At 32.7% G+C, this 17945-nt stretch overlaps 3 protein-coding genes across 4 annotated transcripts; 1 reads left to right on the forward strand and 2 right to left on the reverse strand.

Annotated features, from left to right (window-relative positions):
* Positions 1 to 809: 809 nt before the first annotated feature.
* Positions 810 to 4162, reverse strand: LOC118056750 (superoxide dismutase [Cu-Zn] 2). The gene is made up of 7 exons (XM_035069089.2): positions 3999 to 4162; positions 3809 to 3910; positions 3321 to 3416; positions 3204 to 3235; positions 2801 to 2876; positions 1239 to 1292; positions 810 to 1082 (listed from the first exon to the last, which is right to left on the reverse strand). The coding sequence occupies exons 1-7, from the start codon at positions 4084 to 4086 to the stop codon at positions 1054 to 1056; spliced, it is 477 nt and encodes a 158-aa protein (XP_034924980.1). The 5' UTR covers positions 4087 to 4162; the 3' UTR covers positions 810 to 1053.
* A 5514-nt stretch (positions 4163 to 9676) lies between these two features.
* On the forward strand, positions 9677 to 13102 carry LOC118056751 (tubulin alpha-5 chain). Of its 2 annotated transcripts, XM_073407036.1 has the most exons (6): positions 9677 to 9924; positions 10593 to 10807; positions 10903 to 11102; positions 11346 to 11854; positions 12559 to 12679; positions 12756 to 13102. In XM_073407036.1, exons 1-6 carry the CDS (start codon positions 9812 to 9814, stop codon positions 12969 to 12971), a joined length of 1374 nt encoding a protein of 457 aa, XP_073263137.1. In that variant the 5' UTR covers positions 9677 to 9811; the 3' UTR covers positions 12972 to 13102. The 2 variants fall into 2 exon arrangements, with proteins under 2 accessions (XP_073263137.1, XP_034924981.1); XM_035069090.2 differs by having other exon boundaries at positions 9680 to 9924; positions 12559 to 13102.
* Positions 13103 to 14616: 1514 nt separating this feature from the next.
* Positions 14617 to 16162, reverse strand: LOC118056753 (ethylene-responsive transcription factor ERN1). Its single transcript, XM_035069091.2, has one exon. It carries the CDS (start codon positions 15912 to 15914, stop codon positions 15090 to 15092), a length of 825 nt encoding a protein of 274 aa, XP_034924982.1. The 5' UTR covers positions 15915 to 16162; the 3' UTR covers positions 14617 to 15089.
* Between the last annotated feature and the right edge of the window lie 1783 nt (positions 16163 to 17945).

The raw sequence follows: 17945 nt of genomic DNA on the forward strand, positions 1-17945 counted from the left end.
TGCCATAGAATTGCAGGTCATGGATGGTATAACGTACTGGCCGCTTTTGTAAGAGTGGTGTAAAGCTGAAATCCCAGTTATTAGATGCAAAGCATTGTCTAGATCTTGCCCACCTTTGATGGGAAAGAAGTGTTTTGTAGCGTAATGAAGCTTTTCCGTTGGATTTTTTGTAAATAGTGTTGTGTTCTGCTTGCAAATGCTCTTTCAGGTTCTTGCCCTGTTAGGTGATCAACTTGATTACAGTGATGACATATTGCATTTGTTTTAATATTCATGAGGGTGTTTAGAAATGTGGTAATTGTTACTTTTCGAAGTGTTTTTTGCTCTGAAATGCATTAAAATAATAGTTTTATTTAAAAAAAAATTATTTATAACATCAACATATCAAAACGATTTGAAAATACTAAAACAATATTAATTTGAAACAAAAAACTTAAAATTGCAGGTCATGTTGAAATACATGTCAATAATTTTTTTTTTTTTTTCTAAAATCATTTTTGATATCAGCACATCAAAACGATCCAAAAAATACAAACCGTATTAAATTTTAGCAAAAATAAAAAATTAAATTTTTTGAGAACACGGTTTGCACCGCGTTCCCAAACGCTACCTAAATCTAAATCTAACGCTAGTTTTAATGAATTAGTAGCTTTGGTTCTGGAATTTAGGGTCTGTTGCAAGTAATTTTGCTTCTGCAAAAGGGAGAGCGAGAAATTGAACGCATAGTTAATCACAAAGCCGTCGTTGCTTTCCTCCCTGAGAGGCATGGATCCCCATGCTGGCATCATATACCACATAACAAAAAAAGAAAAACAGAAAAAAGCTCCTCGGAGATCATATTGTGTCCAGGGAAAGCTTTCCAAGCCATTATGATATATTGACAAATTGAATATTTGGAGATATTACATAGACTTTGTTATTAGGGAGATTACAGTTTCAAACAAGTATATTGGATCACCCTGCAAAACTTACAATGACATCCTTCTTTTAGTTGTTTCTGTCTTTACCGAAAGAACATCTTGCATGAAGAAATCCATCAACCAAGTATCAAACCTAAACAGATGATTTGAGCCCAATGATGCCTGCCAAAATAATGTAAAAAATGTCAGGCTTCTGTATATAAGAAAAAGGATTTTAATTGAAAAATAAATAGTATGTGACACTCACTCCATTCCATCTCATGACTATAAGTTCTTGCTCGAAAGCATAAAAAAATTCATAAGAGTAGGGAATATTACCACATCCAACCCTTGCACCTGCATTCCCAGTTGTCTTGCTAAGATCATGTCCACCTGCCCATTATTTTGGAATTTGAAAAAAAAAAATGCTTCAATGCAGATAATGAAACAGGCATCTACATGATTTTTTTCTATTCCCAGACAGATAATAAAACAGGCATCTATATGAAAATTGTTTGATTCCCAAATAAGTAAATGATCAAAAGAAATGTTGGAGATATAGACTTTCAGTGAACAAACACTGATCAGAAATGTGATTCCAGTTTACAGCATTGCATCCCAACCTCTTCAAGAGTTTTGTTGTTCAATACTCTCCAAATAGTCCCATCCAACAAAGAGGTAACAGATTTCCTGTGTTGTAACCTCCAAAAATTTAGTAGCTCTTCTACTAAGAAAAGCCAATTTAGTTGATGTTAAACACCAAAAAATCATATACCACGAATCTCTAGGTGCTCAGAGATGTCCCAGTAACTATAAGCTTCTCCATCCTCTTATCACATGTAGAACATGTGAATAAAATCTTCTTCCACCATTTGACTAGATGAAATGTCTGTTTTGGGAACAATCATCCAGACTTGTTTGACTGTGAATTTCAAAATTTTCTTGCAGAAAATCTAGACTCTAGAGTATGTACAAAAATTTCTCCCCGAGTCCTAGTTAAGTGGGAACAGTAGTGGACGGATCTTTTACATATCACACTTCTTTACCTTTTTTTCTACATTCTAAATTCCTTATAAAACAACTTCTCCCCACACAATCACAGATATTAGTCTCATTCTGCCCCATGCAAGAGTTCTGATGGGGAAAGATCAGGCCGAACAACAACAACAACCAAGCCTCAATTTCAAACTAGCTTCAGTCGGAAAGGTCAGGTCAAGACGATCATTCTTGTATAAGAATTTGAGATAAATTTAGCTTAATGCAAATAGCACTTGGACCATGATGCATATGTTTCATATGTGGAAAGACAGTTGAGGGCACTGACTGTTGATAATTATGTACATGTTAAACCGAACTTCATAGAATATTCATTCGGTGCACACCCTTGCTCATCCTACAAAACACATGCATGTGAATTCAAAAAGTTTAAGACAGCAACGAGCAGCATCAGGAAATCAATAGGCTTCCTAATCCAATAAACTCAGGCAGAGTTGATGCACGAGATAAAATATAAAAGTGAAAGCAAGTTTGAATCAGGGGATATGAGCGAGTCCATATCAGCTTAATAACTTATGGGCATTCAAATTGCGGACTAAAGGTAAGCACATAAGAATTTTACAAGGAGCAGCCTGAAACTTACAGAATGATTGCTAGAATGCAGGAGCTCACGTAACATAAAAATTTTGGCAAAATGATTACAAGTATGAGGGTGATGCTTATAAACAATCAGGCCACCCCATAAATAATCTTTATGAGCATAACAAAAATAAAAATTTCATACCTACTTCATAAGAAATAAAATAGCCACTGTTTTTCCAACACATATCTGGTTTTCTGCGAAGCTAGTGATAGTATCTGAGGTAACATGCAAATATTTTGCAGCCAAATCTAGAAGCCTTTACCTTTTCCAAGATCATCAGGATCAGCATGCACAACAACAGCCCTCCCCAATATGGAATGCATCCCACTCAGTGGTATCTAGAAGTTGAAACCAAGAGAGAGAAGTTCAATAATTGAAGCTAGATTCACTGAGTAAAAAACTTTTATGAACCAAAGATCTGAAGAAATCAAGGGCAGCTGTGCAACCCTGCACAAAACCATTAGACTGAGATTCTCATGGCATTTGACAATTCTAAAATTGTCAAGATCACAAGATCATGTAACATGAGCCAAAACCAAAACTAGCATTGAATTATCAGCAAAATTTCAAGTTAATCAAGAGGAACAGAGTAATTAAGAGCACAAAACCATTCCAAATCAAAAGAGACTATCATTCGTCCAATCAATATAGGTATCCGTATATACCTGAAAGTCTTTGATCGAAACTTCTGCAACACCTGCGACATGAAAAAAATTAAGCTAAACCAGTCCCTGGTTCTCCAACTTACCAAATTCATATAGGAAAAAAGAAACAGCGCATACCATTTGGGCCTGCAATGATGTTCCCCAAATCTCCAGCATGACGTACGTTATCACATGGAGCTCCATGGTCCTTCTTTAATGGATTGAAATGAGGTCCTAACATTAAGTAAGATCATTAGTAAATTTATAATCATGAATGAAAACTGCTGCAATCCAAAGCAAAAGCCACATACACAAAGGATAAGAACATCGTGAGCCTAAAAATCACAACAAAGTTGCCCAGACTTAAATTTCAAAATCAAATTTGAAAAGAAGTTCCAACACTAACAACAAGAACATAATCTTGCAGTCGACAGAAGATAAGCATCACGAGCCTAAAATCAGCACCTACTGCTCTAATTTTAAAATCCCAGTTCAAATTCAACAAGATAATAACAAATAGTCATGCATATGAATACCGCAGCCAACCCCGTAAAAAAGAATTGCAAGAAACTGTACATTTTACCCTCTGAAGCGACAACTGACACATGTATAAAGAGAGAGTATACCAGTGGAATTGCAGCCATTGGTGGTATCACCAGGAGCATGAATATGAAACCCATGAAGGCCTGGTGATAAGCCAGCTATCCTCCCTGTCACATGTGTGGCCCCTGTATACATACATACATGTTTCACGCAGATACAATCAAGAAAAGAACCAAGCTTTCTTTTCTTAGCAAGATAGAAAAAGAGAGAGACCGTTTGGTTCTTGAATGAAATGAAGAGAGCCTCTAACATTGGAGTCTCCGGTGATGAGAGCCACCGCTTTCACAGACCCTGTTGCCATTTTATCTTTGCGCTTACTCTTGCTCCTGCTCTCTCTCAGGTTTTTAAAATCAAAATATCATCCAAGGCACCTATTATTATTATTATTAACTTAAAAACTAAATGCGTGGGGTGAATAATATACAGCCGATACTATTCATACTCTTGACAATGTGGAAGGCACTATTTATTTTTTTTACAATTCATTTTCATTTTTTAAGTTTTATTTTAAATAATTTGATTTTAATTTAAAACCAATTTCTTCTGTTTTCTTAACAATGGTGAAATTGAAATATAGAGACCGAAATAAAAAAAGATAATAAATATGGATGATGTGGCAGAAGTTTTGGAAAATATATATTTTAATTCTTTATCTTTAAAAATAAAGTAAATTATATAATTTCGGTGTCTCATTCTTTTCAAATTTAATTTTAGCATAAAAATTTATTTTTGTAATTTTTTGGTTTCTAGTTGAGAAAGAAGAGAAAGGTCATCAGATTTTGAAAATAAAAAAAAACAAATATCATTGACAACGATTTAAGCACCCAAAACGGTTGATATTTAAGTCAAATGGCTCTATTTCATAACATGAATTTATATTAGGTGTTTTTTTTTTTTTTTTTTACCTTTAAAGCTCATGAAAAAATAGATTTGAGCTTAATTTGATTTTTGATTTTTAGTTGATTTTTGTTTATGGGGAGATTTGTTTTTAGGCTATGAATTAGAATTTATCATAGTTCTTAAGGTGTTTTAGGACAAAAAAAAAATTGAAAAAACAAGTTTTGGGTGAAAAAAAACATCAACCCTAATTTTATGGCCACCATAGTAGCTATTATTTGATTTTTATTTCCTAAAAAAGTTTAGAGCGGATGCAACCAAAAAACTATAACAGTTCAAACACGTCAGCCTTGGCAAAATGGGTTGAGTGGGTTGGCTTGGCTTAGCTTGTCAAGTCCAATAACGCCTAATTTTAGCTTTTTTAAAAAAAAATTATTTTTTTCTAATTATTTTTTAAAATTATTGCTTTTTTTATATGGTTCTATTCTCTAATTTTTATATATATATATATATATATATATATATATATATATACCTCTTCTTTCTTTTATTTTTTTTAGAGAGTTTCTTTTAAATGATAATTATTTGTTTTGTTATACATTTAAAATTTAAAGAGTTTATCTTATTCATCTATAATTTTATTTTTTTATCTTTTATATAGATGAAATTTATTTTTGAAAATAAAAAAAAATTATTTTTAGATAATATTTCTAATATGTGCAACCTTGCATGGTGTTTTTTCCTCTTTTATTTTATTCAATCAATTTAATTTGTGTCTCTATTTCTATTTAATAAAAAAAATTTAGCAAAAACAACTGGGTAAATGACCTAATTTGCAAGATTAAATATCTTGATGTACATCTGTCTCTTAATTTTTTTATTTTTATTCTTAGTTATTATTTATTTATTTATTATTTATTAAGACACATAATTCTCGATTTATTTTATTACTTTTATATATAAAATTTTTATTTTCACTTAAAATGTTTTTTTAACTACAAAAACATGTTAAAAAGCCTAGCTATGCATATAATTGTTTTATTTGAAGAAAAAAAAATCTAACTCGATGAACGTGGGGGACAAGTATCGAGTTATTACTAGTTTAGGTTGTACTAAAATTTCTTTTAACCTAAGAAAACACATTTAAATGGTTAAAGTTTTTTTTGAAATGGTTATTAAACTCATATAATAGAACTTGAAAAATCACTTTTCTCATTTTTTTATTGATATTTTATAAATATGTTAACTTTATGACACATGGTTATGAACTCTATTGAATTGAATTAATTTTTTATTTTATTATATTAGAGAAAATACTAAAATTAATTCACCATTAACTTAATATTAAATTATAAAATTAAATAAAAACCCCACAGTAAATAATGGAGTTGGCAACAAAAAAAAAAACTAAAATATATTAATTTTTTTTTTAAAATAAATCTGACTCTATGGAGAAAAAACAATATGAGGCGTCCAAGTATTGAACCCACAACTTCACATTACTTCCATGTGTTAATCACTGAGTTACGACACAAAACTTGTAACCAAATGATTAAAAAGCTATATTAACTTGTTTTATGATCATATGAATAAAAGTAAAACTGACGTTCAACTTTTTAGTTAATTAATATTATTAGTTTTAAAAAAATTATAGAAAATTTATTCATTCATTTTTCTTGGATTTTATAACTCTTTAATTAAAAATAGTTGTAGATGATTTTTAAGACTATCTGCAAGGAAAAAACATGGCTTATGTAATATATGTATACTAGATTTGTGGTTCCCACTCTGTTGCGGGCAGGGCAAAATTTTTCTCAATGTAAAAAATGAATTTTAAAAAAAGAAAATCAAAGACTGAGTCATTGTGAAAATCCCCAACCCAAAATTAATGAATCAAGGTTAAATAAAAAGATGTGTAATTAAGAAATGATAATTAAGAAGGAAAATTGTTATAAATTGGGATAAAAACTTTTACTAATTTAACTTAAATTTAAGATGAAATAAAACAATAAAATCGATGTATAAAATGTTAATTGGTGATAAATCGCATAAATTTTCTAATAGGATAAAGTAATTATGTTAAAGGGAGAATTTTTGTAATTGGGTTGAAAATATTTTGAAAAATAAAAGGGAATTCCAAAAAAAAAAAAAAGCTTGTAATACTAGCTGTTGGTATAAGCCCTACGTATAATTGCATAGTTTTTAATTGAAAAAAAAGAGAAAATCAAAGGGTTTTTTTTTTAATATTATGAATAATGATGAAAGTTCCTGATGAATTAGTTGAAAATCTTGATGGTTTAAGCAAATAAAATAGTATTTGAATTTAGTTTTGGGATAAAATTATTTATTATCTATTTTTACGATATCAAATATAACTTTTAATTTGATTACTGGATCGGAATAAAATTATACAAGAAGACTCTTGATATATTATTCTATCTTGAGTTAAGACTTCAAGGTCACTAATAGTTCAGGAATGCCTTGCAAAAATGATGATAGTTAAATAAAAATAAAAAAAAAAAAAAACTTATGGACTCCTTAATGACATTGTCATATACAAGTTAAAAATCCCTCTCCTAGTTATTGTAACCCCCGCCAGCCATTAAAGGAAATGAGGAGCTCCATTTCTCTCATTTTCAAAATATTGGGGATTTCTTTCAAAGTATGAGTCTAGGGAGTGATATGAGTGATTTTAGTAGAGAAAAATAAGTACAAGGTCGAGATTTAGAAAGAAAAAAAATAAGTTTAGATGTTGAGAGAGAAAGAAAGTTGTTTGACGGTGGAAGATAAATTGGGGGCAAATTGTGTTAGAACTTCTAAAATTGAGTTCATTCATGGAAGGTAAGGTAATTTTTATGGTTAATTTTATTTGTTTTTGTGTTTGGAGGATGAAAACTTCAATTCTAGAGTTTATATAAAATTTTGGGAAAATATTTATTATGATTAATTATTGTTTGTTTGTATAAGAATTGTAATAACGATAACAAATTGAATTAAAAACCATGAATTTTGAATTTGTTGATGCTGACCATGTGAAATAAATTTAGGGGATTGGAGAACTTATGTTGTTGTATAAAATTATTTTGTTATTAGAGTTGTGAAAGGTGAAAGGTGAATTGATAATAATAAAGGTGAATTTTGGTTAATATTTTGAAAACATGTATGTGGCCTAATTGAATGAAGAAAGAAGAAGATGACAACCTTGTTTTAATTTCATGACATTGAGTAGTTAAATTCAAAGAGGAGGCCTAAGGATTTTAATTTAGATGAAATTGTGGTTGTATGATAATAATAATAATAATAGTAGTAGTGATAATAATACATGTAATATTGAAATGATATCATGTGCAATATTGAAATGATTGTTTTCCCAATGGGGATATTTATGGTGATGTTGGTGGCTAAGATTTTTTTTTTTTGTTTAATTTGATAATAAAGTTGTAATATTTAATAATATTTTAATTATTAATTAAAATATAATAATAATTTTATAAATAATTTTTTTTTTTATGATTTGTTACAAGCGCTAGGATGATGTGTCATAAACTTCAAGATTTAATAAAATAAATAGTCTGTTTGGTTGTGTGGTTGCTTCTATATTTGAAGCAACCATAAAACTCAATCGTTTGGTTATGCTCCAATATCATATTTATAGTAATGGGCTTATCATTAATTGTGGCATAGCCATAGGTTTTTAAGAAGCATCAAAAAGTTGCTTCTTGTATTGGAAAACTCATAAATAGTGTTGTTTATGGTTTTCTTTCCTGAATAATGGAGCATGCTCCATTGTTCTAACAAGACCGGTCCGGTTCAAAACTAAAAATGCATTGAACGGGTCAGACCTAATAAAATAAAAAAATATTTTTTATTTTTAATTATTTTTTAATTTGAAAAACTAGCGTTAAATTTTTTTATATATATAATATTATTTATTTCATAATATAATAGTAATATTTAAATCTACAATATTTAAATTAAAAACCATCAAAATATATATATATATATATATTTTAAATTATTTTATAACTTTAATTTTAAAAGTAGTCTTAACAAAACACATTAAATTATTTTTGTTTAACTTCAATTTTAACAACAGTTTTAATCAAATATATATTTTTCCAAATCAACTTTAACTAAAAATATATTTTTATAAAATAATTTTTTTCAAACCATAACCATTTATTATAATACCAAACATATTTAAAGATAAAGTGATCTTACTGTTCCCCAATCAATTTGGTGCCTAAAGTTAGAAATGAAAGTCTTGCTTTCTTTTGAAGACCCATTGAACTTTGGGCCACATGCCGTCGAAGATCAGGGGTTAAATCCAAAAGCTACACTCTCTGAGCTGGGTAGCTAGAGGGTCTTCTCATAAGAACACGCACCACCAACTCCCGTGATTCATGAACAGACATTGCTCCATAATTAAGACGCAGTTCAATGGGTGGTTGTCGTGATGATCACATGCAGAAAACTTGTTGGTTCTTATCTCTTACCGTATTGCAGAGTCTCTCCTGCATCATGGCGAAGGACTGGTTTCGAAGCAGCAATGTTGACAGAGGACACAGAGCCAGGAGAATATAAATATATTTTATCTGGCCCCAAAAGTCTTGTTTCTCCCCTGACCCTTCCATTTATTTGTGTGTAAAAGGAAAGATATTTTGTAAATTTTCTTCGTACGTTCTGTGTTATCGTCCTCATCGAGCACAAAAAATGAAAGATTGAAAATGGATTGTTTGAACGTAGTCAAATGAATAAAAAAAGAAGCAAAACCACCTCAAATTTCTCTCTACTGCTCAATTTAGATCTAAAAAAAGCAAGCCAACTCATCCGTCCAGACAACCAGAATCTTAAAACAGAGGCCATCAGTTTCCTCTTAAGAGTTTAACTAAAAATTAACTTTATAAAAACTAATTTCTGACAAGGACGTGGGCCATGGTAACCGACAACAGCCGAGCTAGCCCAAGAAACCAGCACCATAGAGCTGGCGCCAAGCGGCGGACCCCATTTGGCGCCACATAAGTGGCAGTTAACAATAAATTGATAAATTAACTAACTTTACCTTTATAAGATTCATAAGAGGAGAAATCTCTTCTTCCTCTCTAATTTACATCTCCATTGTTGCATAGAAACTCTCTGAGCTTCTTGGAGAGATAAATATATTTGTTAAAGAGAGGAAGAAATCAATTATGAGGGAGATAATAAGCATTCATATTGGACAAGCAGGGATTCAGGTTGGGAATTCTTGTTGGGAGCTTTATTGTCTTGAACATGGAATACAGCCTGATGGAACGATGCCTAGGTAATTTCATGCATTTTTCTTTTGGTGAAATATTTAATGTTTGTGGATCAGTAATTGTTTTAATTGATCAATGGGATCCTCGTGTCTTTGAATGTTTGTTTGTGATCAGTTTCTATGTATATAGTGATTTGTGTTATGATTTTATATCAAGGCAATCATCATTGATTTTGTTGACTTTGATGGATCCGAATGGTTTCTGTGTTGGGATTTTTCTCTTGTCATGTTTTGGTGATTTTGCATTCAAAATTAGAGATATTTTTGTTTTCATCTTATCTTTCCATGGTTGAATTAGACAAAAAGAATTGATAAGATATTTGATGTTTTTGTGGGGGTAAACAATGTTTAGGCTGTTAATTATGTATTTGAATTCCATTTTGAAAGGCCTCATTTCAACCATTTGTGGATGGTTAATCTCTAGGTTGGAGGATTATGCCATTCTGTTTGTGCAAAGTTTTATTGTCAGATTTAGTTTTTTTTTTGTTTGTGCCTTAAATGGAATTCTGTTTGTGGATGATACCCCTCATGATCTTGAACGAGAACGACTGGATCTTGCTTTTCCTTGCTGGAAATTGTTGATTTTGATTTACTATTTCTTGAGGATGCTCTATTCTACTGTTTTCACTCCTCTACTTTTGAACCTGATTTTGCTGTTCTACATCCTGTTGCAGTGACACCTCAATCGGAGCGGAACATGATTCTTTCAATACCTTCTTCAGCGAAACTGGTTCAGGAAAGCATGTGCCAAGAGCTATATTTCTTGATCTCGAACCTTCTGTCATTGATGAAGTCAGAAGTGGGACTTACAGACAGCTTTTTCACCCTGAACAACTTATTTCTGGCAAGGAAGACGCTGCTAATAACTTTGCCAGGGGACATTATACAGGTAAAAGAAGCATTTGCAATGCTCAGTTAAAATGTTGATTTTGCTCTTATTGTCGACGTTGAATATTTTGCTGCATTGGTGTTCTAATACTGCAGTGGGAAGGGAAATTGTTGATCTATGCCTGGACCGCGTGAGGAAATTGGCAGACAATTGCACTGGTTTGCAAGGGTTTTTGGTATTTAGTGCTGTTGGAGGTGGCACTGGTTCTGGTTTGGGCTCCCTGCTTTTGGAACGATTGTCTGTGGATTATGGAAAGAAGTCAAAACTTGGCTTCACCATCTATCCTTCTCCTCAGGTATGCACTTCAAAGAATTATCGAGAAATTATAGCATCTTTTTGTGCTAAATCTAAACTTCCAAACAATTACAGGAAATACATCTTTTTGGGTGTCAATGTTTACGTTAAAATCTTTTCCCTGTGGGTTGAAGCCTGTAACAGAAAAAATATGGTTATTTCTATTATGGTATTGTGGTAAATTCTTTCTATGTTTGACCTGTTGTTAAAAAACTCTTATGGAAGATTTTTCATAATAATGCAGGTTTCTACTGCTGTCGTGGAACCTTACAACAGTGTTCTCTCCACTCACTCTCTCCTTGAACACACAGATGTTGCTGTGCTTTTGGACAATGAAGCTATTTATGACATCTGCAGGAGATCTTTAGACATTGAAAGACCAACATACACCAATTTGAACCGTTTGATTTCCCAAATTATCTCATCTTTGACGACTTCCTTGAGGTTTGATGGGGCCATCAATGTGGACATCACAGAGTTTCAAACTAATCTCGTTCCATATCCTCGCATCCATTTCATGCTTTCATCTTATGCTCCAGTAATCTCAGCTGCCAAGGCTTACCATGAGCAGATTTCAGTTCCTGAGATCACAAGTGCTGTGTTTGAACCCTCAAGTATGATGGCCAAATGTGATCCAAGGCATGGAAAATACATGGCTTGCTGTCTCATGTATCGTGGAGATGTTGTACCAAAGGATGTTAATTCTGCCGTTTCCACCATTAAGACAAAGAGGACAGTTCAATTTGTTGACTGGTGAGTTGATTTCCATTTGTTTGAATTATGAGAAGTAATTCTGATCAATCTTGCTCTAGTATATTGTTTTCATCATGTGTAATGGAAGTTGAATTGTTTCTCTAAAAATTTATCGTTTCAGACACAAACACAGTCTTAAATGGGCATTCAAAAGATTTGGACATAATTCAAGAAACTGATGAAATGCTCATTTCAGATTTTTAAGATCCTAAATGCCACTCTTGCATTATCTCGTTTTGAAGTTTTTGCTCTTAAAGCAAAGCAAAACTATTATTGAACTGTTAACATTCAAGAAGACAGCATATTGATTTTTGTTTGTAGACATCAAACATGGTTCTATCATATTCCTATTTTGCTGTTTGTATTAACAGTTCCAATAAAATGGTCGCTGGAACACACAACAGAACTCCTCTGCTTTTAACTTGACAAGTTAAGACCATTACCATAATAAATATACAACAGATCAAGATGACACAAACCTTAATTTCAAGCATTGGTGGGTTGCTGTTATTCTATGGGACATTTGGGAAATCTGGAACTTTGATACTGGACAAAAGGATCGGAGTTCCCCGTTGCTGAAATGAATGGCCATTGAAATTAGTCTGGAAATGTGTAGAGGATTTTGAACGAGGTTCAACATTTGCTTTGTTTATCATTTGTTTTTCTTTCTTGGAATCTGATTGTTCGATATATGGATACTTCAGGTGCCCAACTGGTTTCAAGTGCGGTATCAACTACCAACCACCAACAGTGGTTCCTGGAGGTGATCTTGCTAAAGTGCAGCGTGCAGTTTGCATGATAAGCAACAACACAGCAGTAGCTGAGGTCTTCTCCAGAATTGACCACAAGTTTGATCTCATGTACTCTAAGCGAGCATTTGTCCACTGGTATGTGGGCGAAGGCATGGAGGAAGGTGAATTCTCAGAAGCTCGTGAAGATCTTGCTGCTCTTGAGAAAGACTACGAGGAAGTCGGAGCAGAAGGTGGTGATGATGAGGGTGAGGACGAAGATTACTGAGATAATATTTTGTGAGGAAATAGCAGTTGTATGTCTATCTCTTATCATTCGTGTGCGTTTGTCTAGAGGTGTACTATCATCATTATTTCCATGTCAGTGATCTGTGAATTGTCTGTCCATTATGTATTGTTTCTTTTGTTGTTGATTGTTTGCACTATCTCAAAAAATGTATCGTTCTCTTTTTTTGAAATGAAACATATGCTATCTATAAAGCCACCTGCTATTAATTTATACACCGAGCTCATCTTCCACTCGGTGATCTTGGTAGGCGTAGGCAACATGATTTAGCTAGAAGCTCTATTGAGAATATTTAATTGCATATCTACAAATTCTGGCTTAGATAAAAATTAAAACAAAATCACAGCATTATGGCATTACCACCAGAGACTGCCATCACATCTTAGAGGCAACTATTGGTTATGAGAATATACTTTCTTGTAAGAACTAAGAAATGCTACAAGAAAGTCAATACGGAGAATTTGCTAATGATGAAGATGAAAGGGAAATCTAACACAGAGCTGGATAAAACTATGCACATTTCTTTGATTTTGTATGTGTCTCTACTGCATGTAAGAAATGCTGGAGTTATACAACAAATCTCTGTTGCTGAAGTACTAGCATGTCGGGGGAATGGCCCTGTTGTTGAACATCTCGATACATTTAAATACTTCCCTTTTCCTTTTTGTAGCAGCATGTGTACTCTATACAGTTCTATCTATCACGCTAAATACATATTCTTCATTGTGCTCTTCATGTCTGGCTTGGCTTGACCTTTGTAAATTGGTTATGAAATTTGACCATCAAATGGTGAAAAGTTCACCAGCTGAATCCAATCCGTTAGACCAGACATATAATCTGCTATGCTACCTGAACAAAGAATATATTTGTACTCTCTCTTAGTCTGATCAGTTCATGTGATATAGCATCACAGTTGATGGAAAGCGGATACCTAACCTCCCTAGAGCTTTAGGAAACAGTGTCTTGAGCCATTTTGAGATAGGAAATCCAATTTCATGATAGCCGGGTGGTAGAAGATGATTTTTTAAATTTTGGGTCAGTTGGATATGTAGAAAGGAGCTATATAAATTCTTATACATTACTTGTTCTGTAAAATAGGGTTTCAAAAAAGCTAAATTATTTAAGTGCAATAGGGATGCATCATTTGGAATTTGAAAGTGGTAGGAGTTTCCCTATACCAGATATCTTAATCCTAGGTTCCTAGCAAGCTGGACTCACCTTTGATAAGAATCTACTGCTGAATTGTCTAACTAAAATGTTTTTAAACATGGTTTGAACTTCTCCAAGTAACTGCGGTGCAGACACTTCTTCTGGAGCATACCTTAGTGGGGGGCAACTTTTTTAAGTCAAAAATACCTCAGAAAGGTCAACATGTGAATATATAAAAGACATGGATGTGATGTTAAATTAGGTTAGTTAAGCAGATTGAAAATGAACTTCCCTGAAATGGGTTATTTGCAGTTAACCCTGTCATGGAGCATTTTCATATGCCCTAGCTCTGTGGTTGAGAGGTTTAGCATTGCATTAGACAATAGCCCTTTATTTCACAGAACCACAGCTTCTTTGAAGCATCTCTGTAAACATCAAAGATCATTGGGATGCTTCAAAGGGACTAGCAAGTTCATAAATAGCATGGATGATCAAGGTGGTTCAGATTTATGTGAAAATCTGGCATGCCTGCTGGAGCGAAATAATCATAACTTTGCTGAGAAGTAAAAACTTACTAATGACATGATCAAAGATTTCAATATACAGATAAAGTGGAGGATAGCCTGAGTGACCAAGGATTACATATTGGAAGACACTGCAACTCTTTTGGATAGTTGTTGGCTGAGGGGCCCCGGAGCTCTTGTCTGAGCTGTTAAGAGGTTGAAACATGCTTTTCAATGACTACAGACATTGATGACATCTGTATCTACTCCAATGAAAAAGAGAAGTTACCATGGGGAACAAAAGGTATATTTTAATCGCCATGATTGCTTCGACTAGGTATTCATCGACGATTTTTTTACCTTCTCCATGTAATTTGCTGTTAACATTTTAAAACACAAGATTTCGACCTCGTCTCTAGCTGGTATGTTGTCACTGTAACTTCACAAGCAAGGGTAGAGTGAAACCAGAAACTAGGGGAAGAAAGGAAAGGAAAGGAGAAGAGGGAGATTCTATGCTCGTTAGAATCACAACTTCTGCAGGCTGATTATTATAGTGGTGGAAGATCCCATAAAGCTTCAACAGGATCATGGATAGTCTCCATGTACTCTTGCACCCCATTCATTGCATATAGAGATGCTGATATCTGTCTCTCCACCTTCATCTTATCAAATTCTGAGAATTCCAAGTCACTTGTCCCTGGTGATACCACGCTTTTTGGAAAATCCAACACTTCCTGGGAAAATGCAAACCGATCGAACACAGGTCCAAAACCCCATGAAAGATCAGGCTGGGAAGAAACCCACTTGAATTCCTCAATGCAATTGCTCAAATCTGGTTTATATGCATCATCAAACAAGATATCGGTTTCATGAACCGAGCTGGAATTGGAGCAACTATCAGTACTCATGCCACAACTACTAATGCTGCTGCTGCTGCAGCTAGAAGTGATGGTGCTTGTGGTAATGATGGTACTAGTTGGTACTGGGGTAGAGACTTCAGCAGTTTCTTCTTCACCCTGCTGCTGTTTGTCTCTCCTTTTGTTGTTGAGGAGGTTTCGAATCCGGGAAGCAAGAGGAGAATCCAAGGATACACGAGTAATGAAGTTGGTTCGAGTGTTTGATCCACGAAGCAGGCAAGCAGCTTCATCGTAAGCTCGAGCAGCTTCTTCAGCTGTCTCAAAGGTTCCTAGCCACATCCTTATATTTTGTGTTGTGTATTTGATCTCAGCTACCCATCTACCAGAAGGTCTTTGCCTAACACCAACGAACTTGTTACTGCTGCTAGGCTTGCTTATCCCCTTAAACTTGCTTGTTTTGCTAACTGGCATGCTCGCTTTTCTACGCTTCGTTTCTTGCTGGAAATGAATTTCCATAGGGAAATTGCACAAGAAAGAAGATTGGACTAATTAAGACGTTGGATTGGAGAGAAATGTTGGTTTGAGCTCGCTGAAGAAGAAGAAGAAGAGAGTTGTTCTACTGGTCCAAAGGAGGTGGAGAGCCCTGTCTGCATGTCCCTGTCTTCTTCTCAGTGGAGATACTTATACGATTGAAGCTTCAAAAAATGCCATGGATTATTTACGAGCAACATGGTGCCCTTTTCAAGGTCTTTAGAGCTCTTTTTAATATATTATCTCAAGGTTTTCTGCTTTGGTTCAAGGGTTTAGTCCTTCGTCTGCTATCTCTATGACCTGGTCAAAGTGCAAGGACGGGGTCAGGAAGCCTAGAATAGCGCCACTTGGAGGCACCAGAATCGCTTGAGAAGAGGGGCATTAACCTGGTCATCACAGAAATTGTTTTCAAAATAGCAAACCTAATTAAAAATATTAACTGAATAGCACAATTAAATAAAGAATTGGCTAAATTAAGTCTTCGAGAGGCATGAGTGTTCCACTCTAGTTATTATTATTAATATTTTTTTTATATTATCGAATTTATTTTATTGAGGTTTTTTTTATATTATTAGTGTTGTCATAATCAGAAATTTAATGTATTTTCATAATTTTTTTTTTCTCTCTCTTCTCTTCTTTGCATCACATATTTTTTTTTAATATCAAAATGAATTAAAAATATTTACTGAATATCACAATTAAATAAAGAATTGGCTAAATTAAATCTTCAAAAGGTAAAGGCGGTTTATTTAATTATTGTTGATAATCTTGATGTTAATAGATTTATTTTATCAAGATTTTTTTGGTAATGCTAGTGTTGTTATAATAAAAAATTTGAAATGTTTTCAAGATTTTTTTTCTCTTTCTTTTTTAATTTCTCTCAAGGAAAATCATTATCACGATGTTTTCTAATTTTGATATTTACAAACTGTATTGTTTTACAGATTTTTTTAATTATATTATTTAACAAATATTTTTTTAAAACTATTTTAAAAGTTAAAAAAATAGCATCAGACAAAGACACAACGCTTTACATTATAAAATTAATAGATTCTTAGATGTCTTTTTTTTTTTTTTTTTTATCAATTTATCATGAACATATTCTATCCATTATTATAGGTTAGGACTAGACAATTTAGTATTGATGATTATCTAAGGATGATGTATACACTGATCATCTTCTCAAAAAAGGTTTAATCTTGAAGTGATCGAGAAAAAAGAAATCGCAGATAATGATCATCATCATGATATATATGTTGCCACTTTTCTATTTAAATTTATTTATGCTGCTGGCTCCCTCGTCGATAAAAGTACTGTTGCTGCATAAGCGTTCATGCAAATATCAGAATATCAACTAGTTAGATTTTAAATTTATTTTTTAAATATTATAATTTAAATTTTAGAATTATTAATACTTATATTATTAAATTCAAGATCTATAAAAATTAGTCGAGACATACACAAAGTTAACTCAAATACTCCCACTAATAAAAAAATATTAGCACTTGTAAATATTAAGAGGTACAGCTCAATTAATTAGGTTTTAAATTTATTTTTTAGAGTTCACAAATTCAAATTTTATGAATTTTAAAGTTATTAAAAATTTACATGATCATTAATTTTAAATTTTATAAAATTAATTAAAATATATACAAGCTCATTCAAATATTCATTTTAATAATAATAATAAAAAAAATCAACGCTTGCACGCTAAAATGTCTACTGATCAGCACTGTTGGGAAGTTGGGGCTGCTGCTTTTTCTTGGCAAATCCAGCCATGAATGATGCCAAGAATCCAGCTCATCCTTCTCTACCACTCCACTTTCACAGTACAACAAATATACTAAAAGAAATGAAAGCTTTTCTCAAACTATAGACACACTTTACTAGAGTGACGTCCATGATGTTAGCAAGAAAAAATAATTGCTTTTAATTTAAGAATGATTTGGAGTTTATTTGTTATTATTATTTGTTTGAGTATATTTTTATTGATTCATTTTTTAATGCATAATAAAA

This window comes from Populus alba, chromosome 19 (assembly GCF_005239225.2).
Source record: "Populus alba chromosome 19, ASM523922v2, whole genome shotgun sequence".
In the NCBI taxonomy this organism is placed as follows: domain Eukaryota; kingdom Viridiplantae; phylum Streptophyta; class Magnoliopsida; order Malpighiales; family Salicaceae; genus Populus; species Populus alba.

Excerpts from the sequence above, each read along its gene's own strand:
- LOC118056750 (XM_035069089.2), bottom strand. The coding sequence starts at position 4,086 with ATGGCAACAGGGTCTGTGAAAGCGGTGGCTCTCATCACCGGAGACTCC. Across the intron at positions 3,911-3,998 it reads TTTCATTCAAGAACCAAACG|GGGCCACACATGTGACAGGG; the intron begins GTCTCTCTCTTT and ends GTATGTATACAG. Across the intron at positions 3,236-3,320 it reads CATCATTGCAGGCCCAAATG|GTGTTGCAGAAGTTTCGATC; the intron begins GTATGCGCTGTT and ends TTCATGTCGCAG.
- LOC118056751 (XM_073407036.1), top strand. The coding sequence starts at position 9,812 with ATGAGGGAGATAATAAGCATTCATATTGGACAAGCAGGGATTCAGGTT. Across the intron at positions 9,925-10,592 it reads CCTGATGGAACGATGCCTAG|TGACACCTCAATCGGAGCGG; the intron begins GTAATTTCATGC and ends ATCCTGTTGCAG. Across the intron at positions 12,680-12,755 it reads ACAACACAGCAGTAGCTGAG|GCATGGAGGAAGGTGAATTC; the intron begins GTCTTCTCCAGA and ends ATGTGGGCGAAG.
- LOC118056753 (XM_035069091.2), bottom strand. The coding sequence starts at position 15,914 with ATGGAAATTCATTTCCAGCAAGAAACGAAGCGTAGAAAAGCGAGCATG.